General features: G+C 36.1%; 1 protein-coding gene across 2 annotated transcripts in view; it reads left to right on the forward strand.

The window, feature by feature from the left end:
• The window catches only part of AIG1 (androgen induced 1), a 328,654-nt gene that overhangs the window by 288,190 nt on the left and 25,075 nt on the right, over nucleotides 1-15,389 (forward strand). For both annotated transcript variants that reach the window (XM_016956404.4, XM_009452118.5), the window contains one exon: nucleotides 1,951-2,129. In XM_016956404.4, the coding sequence (XP_016811893.2) occupies nucleotides 1,951-2,129 (179 nt within the window). The remainder of the gene's footprint in view (nucleotides 1-1,950; nucleotides 2,130-15,389) is intronic.

Below are 15,389 nucleotides of genomic sequence, written 5' to 3' on the forward strand. Positions count from 1 at the left end.
GGCTTATTTTTTGTATTTTTAGTAGCGACGGGGTTTCACCTTGTTAGCCAGGATGGTCTCGATCTCCTGACCTTGTGATCCACACGCCTCGGCCTCCCAAAGTGCTGGGATTACAGACATGAACCACCGCGCCCAGCCACAAAATTGTTTTTAAAAAAACTATTTTACAAAATCTTTGACCGTAATTATTTTTAAGATGAAAAATATGTTATATAAATTATAAAATGTTACTTAACACAAATATAAGTATTGATTGCCCAATGTTGAGAGAGATCAACAAATGATATAAAACCATTCACTCCAAAATTATAATTACATTTTAAAATTAAAAAATGAAAAACATTAAACTTTTTAATTTGAAAAAAATTTAAACTCAAAAAGTTAATTTAAAATTAGTTACATTTAAATGTAATTAAATGCTAAAAATCTCTCTTCCTTCCTTCTGTCTGTCTCTCTCTTTCTCCCACACACATTCACTCTATATGCCCCCCATTTCTGAAAGCAAAATTGATAGAAATATAGAATGCATCTAGCAGCATTACCATATTAGTTTCCTAACTCATGGAGCTGGGACTTTTAAGTAGGAAAGTCAAGCAGAAATCCACCAAAACAGAAAAGCACAGCAATACCACATCCTTGGAATGACTGCTGCAGTTAGTACAGGATCAAAGACTTGAAGGATCCAGAGTTGGTTTCCATCACAACTACATGTATCTTACCTGTCTGACCTCTATTATGGGTTACATTGTGGCACTGTGTCCCCCTAAAATTTATATGTTGAACCCATAACCCCTAGTGCCTTAGAATATGACTGTTTTTGGAGACAGGGCCTTTAAAGAGGGGATTAAGTTAAAATGAGGCCATTAAAATGGGCCCTAATCCAATCTGAGTAGTATCTTTGTAAAAACGGGGAATTTGGACACACAAAGGGACACGAGGAATGTACATACACAGAGGAAAGACCATGTGAGGGCATGGGAAGAAGGCTGCCAACTGCAAGCCAAGGAGAGAGGACTCAGAGGAACCAAACCTGCTGACACCTTGATCTTGGACTTCTAGCCACCAGAACTTTGAGAAAATAAATTAATATTGTTTAAGCCACCAGTCAGTGGACTGACATTTTGCTATGTCAGTAACAGCAAATTAATACGAACTGTGTACAAAAGATGGATGAATTTTGGAGGATGATAAATTATTGTAAGCTTACTTAGGTGGTGGCTCCACTGATAGCAGTGTTTCCAGAAGTCTTTTTGCTGGAGTAAAACAATATAATCCCTGGGATATCGAATGAAGGTACTAAAATTTTTTTTTTTTTTTTGGAAACGGAGTTTTGATCTTGTTTCCCTGGCTGGAGTGCAATGACACCATCTCAGCTCCCTGCAATCTCCGCCTCCCTGGTTCAAACGATTCTCCTGCCTCAGCCTCCCAAGTAGCTGGGATTGCAGGCATGCACCACCAAGCCCTGCTAATTTTGTATTTTTCATAGAGACGGGTTTCTCCATGTTAGTCAGGCTGGTCTCAAACTCCCAACCTTAGGTGATCACCCGCCTTGGCCTCTCAAAGTACTGGGATTACAGGCGTGAGCCATTGCGCCCGTCTTAAAATTTTCTTTTAGCGGGAAAATGGGGTGGCGAGGCTGGGCGCAGAGAGGCTGGGGCTGCGGCTCAGCGTGGGCTCCCCTGGTGCGCAGCAGCAGCTGCGAGGAGCTCACTGCGGTTCTAGCCCCGCCGCAGCTGCTCAGACACAGGTTTAACTTCTTTATTCAGAAAAAATGTGGTTCAGAAAAGAACCCAGTAAGGTTGAACCTCGAAGATCAGACACGGCAACAAGTGGTGAAGCATACAAGAGAAGTGCTTTGATTCCTCTGGTGGAAGAAACAGTCTTTTATCTTTCTCCCTATCCTATAAGGACTCTCATAGAACCTTTATTTTTTTACTGTTGGGTTTACAGGCTGTGCATTTGGATCAGCTGCTATTTGGCAATATGAATCACTGAAATTCAGGGTCCAGAGTTATTTTGATGGCATAAAAGCTGATTGGTTGGATAGCATAAGACCACAAAAAGAAGGAGACTTCAGAAAGGAGATTAACAAGCGGTGGAATAACCTAAGTGATGGCCAGCGGACTCAGGTATCATAGCTGCAAACGTCCTTGTATTCTGTTTGTGGAGAGTACCTTCTCTGCAGTGGACAGTGATCTGATATTTCAAATCTAATCCAGCCTCAAAAGTCCGTTGTTCTCCAATGTTGCTGTCAACATTCAATCATTTCTCCTTATTTCACATGGCAGCAAATATGTATGTTTTGTGGAGCTTCTCCTTCAGTATAGTGAACATTCTGGGTCAAGAGCAGTTCATGGCAGTGTACCTATCTGCAGGTGTTATTTCCAATTTTGTCAGTTATGTGTGTAAAGTTGCCACACGAAGATATGGACCATCACTTGGTGCATCTCGCGCCATCATGATGATCCTCGCAGCTGTCCGCACTAAGATCCCAGAAGGGAGGCTTGCCATTATTTACTTCCAATGTTCACATTCACAGCAGGAAATGCCCTACAATCCATTAACGCCATGGATATGGCAGGAATGATCCTGGGACGGAAATTTTTTGATTATGCAGCACATCTTGGGGGAGCTCTCTTTGGAATATGGTATGTTACTCACACTCATGAACTGATTTGGAAGAACAGGGAGCCTCTAGTGAAAATCTGGCATGAAATGAAGACTAATGACCCCCCAAAAAAGAGGTGGCTCTAAGTAAAACTGGGATTGCACAGTACCGGTGCACCTGTCTTGTGCTGCCTGAGAGCCCCAGGAGACATCGGCCCTAGAGTGATCATGGCTGTGTTCCCGCCTGGAAGACGCCAGCATCTGGCCTCCCACTGTTTTCAGCTGTGTCCCCGGGTCCGTGTCTTTTCAGAAAGTGAAAATGACATAGTTGTGAAGTAAAGGTTTACATCTAGTTTGTAAAAAATAAAAAAATAAAAATAAAAATACATTCCTTTTACCTTGCAAGGATAGCAGAATGCCCTCACTATATTTTCTCAAGGCTGTTTCTTTGTGTGTGTGTGTGTGTGTGTGCGCGCGCATGTGTTATAAATATTTTTAGTTTAACTTTTAAGTTCAGAAATACATGTACAGGTTTGTTATATAGGTAAACTTGTGTCATGGGGGCTTGTTCTATGGATTATTTTGTCACCCAGGTATTAAGACTAGTACCTATTAGTTGTTTTTAATAAATAAACAACAAATATAAAATGATCCTCTCCCTCCTCCCACTCTCCACCTTCTGAATGGCTCCAGTATATGTTGTTCCCCTCTATGTGTCCATGTGTTCTCATCATTTAGCTCCCATTTATAAGTGAGAACATGCACTATTTGATTTTCTGTTCCTTTATTAGTTTGCTAAGGATAATGGCCTCCGGCTTCATCCCTGTTCCTGCAAAAGACATGATCTCATTCTTTTTTTATGGCCGCATAGTATTTCATGGTGTATATGTACCACATTTTCTTTATCTAGTCTACTATTGATGGGCATTTATGTTGAGTCCATGTCTTTGCTATTGTGAATAGGGCTGCAGTGAACATATGCATGCATGTGTCTTTATAATAGAATGATTTCTATTCCTTTGGTTATATACCCAGTAATGGAATTGCTGGGTCAAATAGTATTTCTGTTTTTAGGCCTTTGAGGAATCGCCGGACTGTCTTTCGCAATACTTGAACTAATTTACATGCCCACCAACAGTGTAGAAGCGTTCCTGTTTCTCCACAACCTCATCAGCATCTGTTATTTTTTGACTTTTTAATAATACCCATTCTGACTGGTGTGAAATGGTATCTATCTCACTGTGGCTTTGATTTGCATTTCTCTAATGATCTGTGATGTTGAGCTTTTTTTCATGATTGTTGACCAAATGTATGTCTTCTTTTGAAAAATGTCTGTTCATGTACTTTGGCCACTTTTTAATGGGGTTGTTTGCTTCTAATAAATTTATTTAAGTTCCTTATAGATGCTGGATATTAGACCTTTGTCAGATGTAGAGTTTGCAAATGTTTTCTCCAATTATCTAGGTTGTCTGCCCAGTCTGTTGATAGTTTCCTTTGCTGTGCAGAAGCTCTTTAGTTTAATTTGATCCCATTTGTCAGTTTTTACTTTTGTTGCAATTGCTTTTGGTGTATTCATCATGAAATCTTTGCCCGATCCTATGCCCAGGGTGGTATTGCGTCAGTTGTCTTCCAGGGTTTTTATAGTTTTGGGTTTTTCATTTAAGTCTTTAGTCCTTCTTGAGTTAATTTTTGTATATAGTGTAAGGAAGAGGTCTGGTTTCGTCTTCTGCATATGGCTTGCCAGTAATTCCAGCACCATTTATTGAATAGAAAATCCTTTCCCCATTGCTTGTTTTTTTGTCAGGTTTGTCGAAGCTCAGATAGTTGCAGGCATGTGGTCTTACTTCTGCATTCTCTGTTCTGTTCCATTGGTCTATGTGCCTGTTTTTGTTCGGTACTGTGCTGTTTTGGTTACTGCAGCCCTGTGGTATAGTTTGAAGTCAGGTAGCATGATGCTTCTGGCTTTATTCTTTTTGTTTAGAATTGCCTTCTCAAGGTTATTTCAATTATGGCTTTATATCATGATTTAGTCCACAGTGACCTTGTTTGTCTAACTGTCCCATGGGAAATCAAGTTTCTATTACATTGATTATATCACACTGCTTGAAGAATTCAGCAAGTAACCTAGATAACTTGAGAAGACACAGGCATGCCAGAGGGTAATAGATAAACGGCCCCTTTTAAAAAAAATTGGGCCATCTACCTTTGTGAAGTTTCTAGGGCCGCAGTGATCTGAATGAGACATATCAATATATGCCCTCTAAAGTAAAATCAAATTATTTCATTTTGCATGCATTACTACTATGGAAGAAGCACATTGCTTGGTATGTCTTATTAGATTTTGAAGGAAGCATATGTTGCATTGAGTGTGCTGTTCTTATCCCTAGATCACAACCAGAGAAAAATTGAGTTATGAAAATTATAACAAAAAATCTAAAATCATTACAATTTGCTGATGAATGATTTTTTTTTTTTTTTTTTTTTTGAGACAGAGTCTCGCACTGTTGCCCAGGCTGGAGTGCAGCCGTGCCATCTCGGCTCACTGCAACCTCCGCCTCCCAGGTTCAAGCCATTCTCCTGCCTCAGCCTGCCAAGTAGCTGGGATTACAGGCGCCCACCACCACAATCAGCTGATTTTCTGTATTTTTAGTAGAGACGGGGTTTCACTATGTTGGCAAGGCTGGACTCAAACTCCTGACCTTGTGATCCGCATCTATTACTGCCAAAAACCATCTCAAAACTTAGTTGTTTAGAATATTTATTTGCAAATGAATCTGCAACTTGGGCAGGACTTGGCAGCCTGAGCTTGTCTATGTGCCACTGGTTATCTGCTGGGGTGACTTGAAGGCTGGTGGCAAGAATCCTCTGAAGTTTTGCTCACTTATATGCCCAGTGATTGCTGCTGGTGGTTGACTGAGGCCTCAGCTAAGGCTGTGACTGGAACAACTATATGTGGCCTCTCCACATTGCCTCTTGGCTTCACTCCATGTGACTGTGTGCTTTTTCCATGTGGTTGCTTGGCTTTATCACAATGTGGTGCCTGGATCTTAGCAGGCCCAGATGAAAAGTTTTTATTTAATATAACTTAGAGTCAGAAGTCACATAGTATCACTTCTGCTGCAGTCATAGTCTGACCTAAATTCAAAGAAAGGGAATGTAGATCCCCATGTCTTGATGAGAAACTATCAATGTTACATTGTAAAAAGAATATATGTGATTATGAAATATTGGTGGCTAGATTTGGAAACTACAATCTGTCACACACATCCAAAACAATAAACTGAAAGCTGACTTTGAAATTAAGATAATAAGGTTATAGAGTACAAATATATGCAAATCCATAGTTTTATTATCCATAAGATGTAATGGGATGTAATGAAAGGAAAGGACCCTTTGCAATAGCAACAACTTTATGAAAAAATTTTTGAAACTATTAAATGATGCAAAAGAAGGTTTGAAGAAATGGAAACATATACCATGTGCTTAGAAAGCAAGACTAACTATATCATAGATACCAAGTTCCAAGTTAATTTATAATTCAAAAATACAAACCTTTGTTTTTTATTTATATGCTTTGTTTATTTTTGAAACTAGACAAGTTAATCTTTAAGATCATACGTAAAAATTAACAAACAAGAATTGTTAGGAAAGCTCTGAGTTAAAAAAGCAATGAGAAAGAACTAGAAGACTAGCCCAACCAAATATTAAAATATAAATGCCTCATTTAAAAAAGCAGTATGAAATTGACTATGAATACACCAACTAATACAACAAAATAGGAAGAACAATAATAGAAATAAACACATGTGGGAATTTAGAATATAATAAAAGTAGTACCTCAAATCAACAAGGAAGGAGATAGGTTATTCGATAAATATCATTAGGACAACTGGAAGGTGATCTGGATAAAAAAAAAGTTGGGTCTATATCTTGCATCTTTTACCCTGACATATTTTTACAAATGGCTTATCTTCCTAATATATATAGAGATCCTTAAAAAAGAAAGAAAACAATAACCTAATAGGAAAATAATGGCAAGAAAACATGAATAATTCAGAGAAAAACAAAGTATCTCTTAAACAAATGAAAAGAATGCAACTTCAATCATAATAAGAAAAAATACAAATTAAAGCCACACTGAGTATCATTTATATCTATTGGATTGTCATAACTTCTAGCCTTTGACCACGCGTTCTATTGAATAAGAGTATAGACACTTTCATAATTGCTTGTGGAAGTACAAACAGGCACAATCCTTATAGAAAGGAATTTGTCTATATCTTTTAAAATTGCAAATGCACAAATCATTTGACCTAGCAGTTCTGTTACTCAGAACTTATGCTAACTCCTATTTCCACATATGTTAAGCTTATTAATTGCAGCAAAGTTCGTAATAGGAAAAAATGGAAACAATTGAAATGTTAATAATAGGAAACTGCTTTTAGAAATTATGATGCCTCCATTTAATGACTACTATGAAAAGGAGGAGCTGTAAAAAGAAGGAAGAAGAGAGAAAAGAAATGATGACATTCTGTGTACTGATATTGAAAATTTTCTAAAAATCTATTTTAAATTCTAAAAAGAAATATGTTGAATAGTGTGTATAGCATGCCGATTTTCAAAAAGGATGGGGGGAGATAAAAGAATGGATTTTTGCTTGTATACACATAAGAAAACTTTAGAAGGATACATAAAAGTGTAAAAAGTTGTCCGTTTAAATGGTAGAGGGGAAAACGGGACTGATAAAATGGAAATAAGAACTGGTGGGAGATTGTTCATTATACATGTTATTTTTTTATTTTTGAAAAACCTAATAATATTACCTGTTCTAAAAAAGGTAGTTAATAATCTTAAAACTAATTCTTTGAGGAAGGAAAAGTATGTTAAAGAGGAAAATTTAAAAGGGATTGCAATTTATTCAGGAAATAATGACACAATACCTCATAATTAAACTTAATGAATGTGGCCAAAGCTGTACACACAAAAAATGTAGCCTTAGATTTTATTTTTATACAAAACTAAATGAAGAAAACAAACTACATATTCAGCAGAAGAAGTAGAAAACAAAAACAAATCATAGAGAAATATAAGGAAATAATAAAAATAAAAGCAGAAGTTAAATAAGCAGAAAAGCAGCAAAATTGATAAATTGATTAATAAATACAGTATCTCACCTATAAAAGTGTCAATAAATATGCAAACTAATGACATGTTAACTGGAAAGAAAGAGAGAGAGAAACACGAATACTTGACAATATAAACACAGATAGGAAGAAAATGTTTAATTACAGAACGTTTTTTAGCTTCATGGACACAAATTATTAGAACTCAATAAAATGTACAATTTTCAGGGAAAATTGATTCAGTAAGAATTAGAAAGCTTTAATAAGCTTACATTTAGGGAAGACATTTTAATTTTTCATTAACTATCTCCAAAAAAGGAATTGGGTCCAGAGCATTTGATGAGCAAGTCCTTAAAAAATCTTTCAAACAATTCTTGTGTTATTTTAAATGTTCCAAGATTGCAGAATGATGAAACACTTCCCAAATTACTTTTCAAAGTTAATATAATCCTTATAAAAGCCAACAAAGGAAAAAATGTACTTGCTTTAACTAAAATATTGGCAACATAAATTCAACACTAAATACGTTTTCATGACTAAATAGTTCTATTCTAAAAATGCAAGGATGGCTTAATAGAATTTTCATTAACACTGCTACCTCAATAATGCACAAAAGAAAAAAATCGTGATATTCTCTATAGTTGTTCTAGGACATTTGAGAAAATTTAACATTGATTTATGATAATATTAGTGAAAGAAAAATATAAAAATATCCCATATCATTATAAGAAATAGCCATCTAAAACACCAAAGGCTTTCCCATTTAAAGTCAGAAATGTGACAAAAATATCCACAACACTGTTATTGTTCTTGTTTTTCTGAGGAGTTGGAGATGTCAGATCTAGCTTCAAATGAGTTATATTTTTACCTTCAATGAAGCAACGTTTTTCCGTTTTTAGTTGACATGTAATAATTGTGTATATTTATGGGATACAGTGTGACATTTTGATACATGTATACGATGTATAATGATCAAATCAGGGAAACTGGCATATTCATCACCTCAAACATTTATCATTTCTCTGTGTTGTGAACATTCAAAATCCCCTCTTCTGGATTTTTAAAAATATCCAATAAATTATAGTTAACTATATTCATGCTGCACAGCTTCAGAACACCAGAATTCATTTGCCCTATCTAGCTGTAATTTTGTATCTGTTAACTAACCTCTCCCCACGCTCCCCTCCCTCTACACTTCCCAGCCTCTAGTATCCATAATTCTAACTCTTTTCTTCCATGAGCTGAATTTTTTTGTAGCTCCTACATATGAGTGAGAACACGCAGTATTTCTCTTTCTATGCCTGTTTCACTTAATGTCCTATAGGCTCATTTATGCTGCACAGATGGCAGGATTTCATTTTTTGTGGCTGAATAGCATTCCCTTGTGTGTGCGTGTGTGTGTGTGTGTGCATGTGTGTGTATGTGTGTGTGTGTATACACCATATTTTCTTTATCCACTCATCTGTTGATGGACATTTAGGTTGCTTTCATATCTTAGCTATTGTAAATAGTGCTGCAATAAATATAGGGATGCAGGTATCCCTTCAATATACTGATTTCCTTTCCTTCAGCTAAGTACCCAATACTGGGATTGCTGGCTCATATGCTAGTTCTATTCTTAGTTTTTTGAGATAGCTCCATACTATTTTCCATAATGTCTGTACTAATTTACATTCTCACCAACCGTGTATAAGAGTTACCTTTACTCCACATCCTTGCCGGCACTTATGTTTTGTTTGTTTGATAGTAGTCATTTCTAACTAGGGTGAGATGATATTTCATTGCGGTTTTGATTTGCATTTTCCTAATGATTAGTGATGTTGAGCATTTTTTTATATGTTTGTTGCCCATTTGTATATCTTCTTTAGAGAAATGTTTATTCAGTTCCTTCACCCACTTTTTAATCAGATTATTTGTTTCTGGTGTTGAGTTGTTTGAGTTTATGAGTTCACTGTATAATCTAGATATTAGCCCATAGTCAGGAAAACAGTTCGCAAACATTTTCTCACATTCTACAAGTTGTCTCTTCACTCTGTTGTTTTCTTTGTTGTGAAGAGCTTTTTTAGTTTACTATAATCTCATTTGCCTATTTCTGCTTTTGTTGCATGTGCTTATGAAGCCTTAACCATAAAATCTTTACCTAAATCAATCTCCTGAAGCATTTCACCTATGTCTTTAATTTTAATTGATTTTTGTATAGGTAAGAAATAAGAGTCTAGTATCATTCTTCTGCATATGAATGTCCAGTTTTCCTAGCACTGTTTATTTAAGAGGGTGTCCTTTCCCCAGTGTATGTTCTTGGTGCCTCCATTGAAAATCAGTTGTATGTTTCTGGGTTCTATGTATGTTTCTGGGTTCTCTAGTCTGTTCCATTGGTCTGCATGTCTGGTTTTGTACCAATACAATGCTCTTTTGGTTATTATAGCTTTGTAATATATTTTGAACTCAGGTAGCATGATGGCTCCAGCTTTGTTCTTTATGTTCACTATTGCTTTGGCTATTTAGGGTCTCTTGTGGTTCCACAAGAATTTTAGGAGGTTTTTTAAAAAATCTATTTCAGTGAATAATATCATTGGTATTTTGATAAAGGTTGCATTGATTCTATACATTGCTTTGGGTAGTATGATCATTTTAACAATATTAATTTTTCTAATTCATAAGTATAAAATTTCCATTTGTTTATATCCTTTTTAATTTCTTTCAAGTGTTTTGTAGTTTTTGTTGTGGAGTTTTCTTACTACCTTGGTTAAATTTATTCCTATGTATTTTATTTTTTGTAGTCATTATAAATGGGATTGCTTTCTTGATATCTTTTTCAGTTAGTTTGTTATTGGTCTATAGAAATGCTATTGATTTTTCATGTTGATTTTGTATCACACAACTTTACAGAATTTGTTTATCAGCTCGAAGAGTTCTTTGGTAGAGTCTCTATGCTTTTCTATAAATAAGATTAGGTCATCTAAAAATGGGGACGATTTTATTTCCTCTTTTCCAATTTGGCTGCATTTTCTTTCTTTCTCTTGCCTAATTTCTCTGGCTAGGATTTTCAGTAGCATATTGAATAAGAGTGGTTAAAATGGGCATCGTTGTCTTGTTCCAGTTCTTAGAGGAAAGGCTTTCAGCTTTTTCCCATTCAGTATGATGCTAGCTGTGGGATGGTAATATATGGCCTGTGTTATGTTGAGGTATGTTCCTTCTAGGCCTCTTTGCTGAGATTTTTTTTTTACTTTAAGTTCTGGGATACATGAGCTGAACATGCAGGTTTGTTACATAGGTAAATATGTGCCATAGTGGTTTGCTGCACCTATCAACCCATCACCTAGGTTTTAAGCCTCACATGCATTAGGTATTTGTCCTCATGCTCTCCCTCCCCTTTCCCTCCACCCTCTGACAGGCCCCAATGTGTGATGTTCCCCTCCCTGTGTCCATGTGTTATCATTTGTTCAGCTCCCAATTATGAGTGAGAACATGTGGTGTTTGGTTTTCTGTTCCTGTGTTAGTTTGCTGAGGATGATGGTTTCCAGCTTCATCCATGTCCCTGAAAAGGACATGAACTCATTCTTTTTAATGGCTGCATAGTATTCCATGGTGTATATGTGCCACATTTTCTTTATCCAGTCTGTCATTGATAGGCATTTGGGGTGGTTCCAAGTCTTTGCTATTGTAAATTGTGCTGCAGTAAACATATGTGTGCATGTGTCTTTCTAGTAGAATGATTTATAATCCTTTGGATTGGCTTTGGTAGGGTAAGACTTTTTCTTGTGGGTGTAGCTATAGTGTTGCTTTGGTAGGATATTTTGGCTTTGATTCTGGGTGGCCAGTGATTTATAATCCTTTGGGTGTATACCCAGTAATGAGATTGTTGGGTCAAATGGATTTCTGGTTCTAGATCCTTGAGGAATCACCACACAGACTTCCACAATGGTTGAACTAATTTACACTCCCACCAACAGTGTAAAAGCATTCCTATTTCTCCACATCCTCACCAGCATCTTTTGCTTCCAGACTTTAATGATTGCCATTCTAACTGGTGTGAGATAGTATCTCATTGTGGTTTTGATTTGCATTTCTCTAATGACCAGTGATGATGAGCTTTTTTTCATATGTTTGTTGACCACATAAATGACTTCTTTTGAGAAGTGTCTGTTCATATCCTTTGCCCACTTTTTTTTTTCAGCCCATTGTGAGCTGAGAAATACGTGATATAATTTCACTTCTTTTCAATTTGTTGAGAGTTGTTTTGTGGCCTAACGTATGGTCTATCCTGAATAATGTTCCAAGTGCTGATGAGAATAATGTGTATTCTGCAGCTGTTGGATAAAATGTTCTGTAAATGTCTGTTAGGTCCATTTGGTCTAAAGTGCAGATTACATCTGTGTCTTTGTTGATTTTTGACAAGATTAATCTGTCCAGTGCTAAGAGTGGGTTGTTGAAGTCCCCAACCATTATGGTATTGTGTCTCTCTCTTTCTCTCTTTAGCTCTAATAGTATGCACTATCTATATCTGGGTTCTCCGATATTGAGTTCACATATATTTATAATTGTCATATCCTCTTGCTGAATTCATTACTTGATTATTATAGAATGGCCTTCTTCATCTCTTTTTATGTTTTTTGACCCAAAGTCTTTTTTTTTTCTCATATAAGTATAGCTATGACTACATGCTTTTGTTTTCTAATTGCAAGGAAAATTTTTACCACTTCTTCACTGTCAGTCTATGTATTTTCAGGTGATATGAATTTCTTGCAGGTAGCTTATAGTTGGGTCTTTTTAAAAAATCCATTCATCTATCCTATGTCTTTTAATTGGGCAATATAAACCATTTACATTCAAGGTTGTTACTCCAGTCATTTTGTTAATTGTTTTCTGGTTGTTTTATATAGCCTTTGATTTTTTTTTCCTCTTTTATTGTTTACCTTTACAATTTGGTGGGGATTTGCAGAGTTAATATGTGATTCTTTTGTCTTTCTCTTTGTTATCTTCTCTATCAGTGAGTTTTATATCCTCATATTTTTTCACAAAAGTAGATATTGTCCTTTTGCTTTCACATGTAGGAATCCCTTACCATTTCTTGTAGAACTAGTTTAGTGATCATGAATTCCCTCCATTTTTATTTGTCTAGGAAATAATTTATTTTTCTTTTATTTCTGAAGGATAGCTTTGCTGGATATAGTATTTTGCCTGGAAATTTTTTTCTTTAAATACTTTTACTATGTCATCCCATTATCTCCTGGGCTATAAAGTTTCTGCTGAGAAATTCACCATTAGTCTGATGGGGACACTTTTCTGTTGGTGTTTTTAGAATTTTCTTTTTGTCTTTGACTTTTGGCCTCTGGACTATAATATATATGAGAAAACCTTTTTGGATTTAATCTAGTTGGGAACTTTGAGCTTCCTGTATCTAAATGTCTGTATTGCTTGCAAGACTTGGGAAGTTTTCAGCTATTATTTTATTTAATAAGTTTTCTTTGCCTTGGCCCATTTATTCTCCTTCTTAACTCCCAAACATGAGATATTTGTTCACGTTATAGTGTCCCATATGTCACACAGGCTTTCTTCATTCTTTTTAATTTTTTATTCTTTTTCTTTCCTCTTTTTGTCTGAATGGGTTATTTCAAAAGACATGTCTTCAAGTTCAAAAATTCTTTCTTCGACTTGATCTAGTTCATTGTTGAAGATCTTGATTATATTTTTTTCATTCATGAAATCTTTCAGTTCCAGGATTTCTGTTTGGTTCTTATGCATGATATTTATCTCATTGTTCAATTTCTCATTCCAAACATAAATTGTTTCCCTGATTTCTTTGTATCATTTTTCTGTGTTCTCTTTCATCTACCTGAGTTTTCTTAGGATCAATATTTTAAATTTTTTTCAGGCATTTAATAATTTATTTTTCTTAGGGGTCTGTTACTGATGAATTATTATGTCCTTTTGGAGGTATCATGTTTCCTTTCTTTTTCATGTTTCTTGTGTCCTTACATTAATATCTGCACATCTGATGTAAAAGTCACTTTACAGTCTCTTCTTCCAATATTATGGATTGGCTTTGGTAGGGTAAGACTTTTTCTTGTGGGAGTAGCTATAGCGTTGCTTTAGTAGGATGTTTTGGCTTTGATTCTGGGTGGCCATAGTACTGTAGTCACCATACGATTTATTCAGCTTTGCCCTCCAATGTGGAGTTCCTTCTGGCTTTGAGCGATTCTGGGCCAGCTTCTTCTTTGCTTTTCTCTCCTTCTGTGCCTCAAAGGTTCACTGCCACTTCCCTGCTGAATTTCAGTGTTCTGTAAAAATTTTTATTTGTTTTTAAAAAGTCTTATGTAACTATAGAATTGAAATTATTAATGGAATAGAAAATTAAATAAGAAAAAGCAAGAAGGAAGCAAGACCAATATTTAGGAGGCAATCATCTCTCCAGATGACTCACAGAAGAGGAAATCTCAAGGAGTAGATTATTTTTAAGAAGTTTCTGGTACAGTTCCTCTGAGGTCCTGTGACTACCCCTCCCCCAGGAAATAACTTTTTTATTTAACCACTACATTGACATCTACAGAAGTTGACACCTGTAAGTTTTAGACATAAAATTGATTCAACTTACAGTGCAACAATTTAAATGTATGCATCACTGCTATATTGAAAATATAATATGTCATTAGACTTAAGACTTTCCTTTGTTTTGTCTAGTTTTTTTTTCTCATGGTGGGTTAGTTTGCTTTGGGAACCCCAGACCTAAACCTCAGCCATGCTTCTGGCAGCACACCCAGCACTGTCTCTCCAGGTGCTAGGAAGGCACTAAGACACACCCACCCAGTCCAGGTGGGCTAACTCACCAACTGACCCATCATAGCAACTTGGCTTGCCCAGCAGCATAGCCCATCCGGATGACTCTACCTACTGCTCTATAATCACTGTGTGGTGAGAAAAAAAAAGAAATTCTGCCTTGACACCTCCTGTTCCCCCCACTAGTTCTCAGGAGAATGTTTGTGCTTTACTCTCTCTCTCTCTCTCTCACTCTCTCTCTCTTTCTCTCTCTCTCTGTGCCTGTATGTAAAGACTGATCTGCAGTCTGCCATCATAGGGAGAAAAGTGCTTCTAGTCTCACCTCTGGAAAAAGAAAATTAATAATTAATTAATTAAAGATCTTAAGATGGAGAGGTTATCCTGAATTACCCAGTGGTTCCAGTATAATTACAAAGGTCCTTATAAGAGGGAGGCAGGAGAGTCAGAATGAGAGAAAGAAATGTGATGATAGTAGCAGAAATCAGAGTGATGCAAGGAAGGGGCCACAAGCCAAAGAATGCAAGTAGCCTCTAGGAGCTTGCAAAGGAAGGAAAATGGATTCTCCCTTAGAGCCCCCAAAGGAGTACTACGCTATTGACACTTTGATTTGAGGAATTCTGATCTCCAGAAATGTTAAGTAATAAATGTGTATTTTAAGACATTAAGTTTGTGATAATGTTTTAATAGCAGTAATGAAACTAATGTATAAGAATTTTTACTTATTTATGTAGGCTACTCTTGTACTATGCTGAATAGTACATATGGTAATAACCATATGGTAATATCTAAAACTCATAATTGTGATTTTCTAATAATTGGGTGGCCAACAGTGTTGTCCCTCATTAAGCCAAAGCAATTATCCGGTGCTGACAAGCCAGTCAA

Source organism: Pan troglodytes, chromosome 5 (assembly GCF_028858775.2).
Source record: "Pan troglodytes isolate AG18354 chromosome 5, NHGRI_mPanTro3-v2.0_pri, whole genome shotgun sequence".
NCBI lineage: Eukaryota > Metazoa > Chordata > Mammalia > Primates > Hominidae > Pan > Pan troglodytes.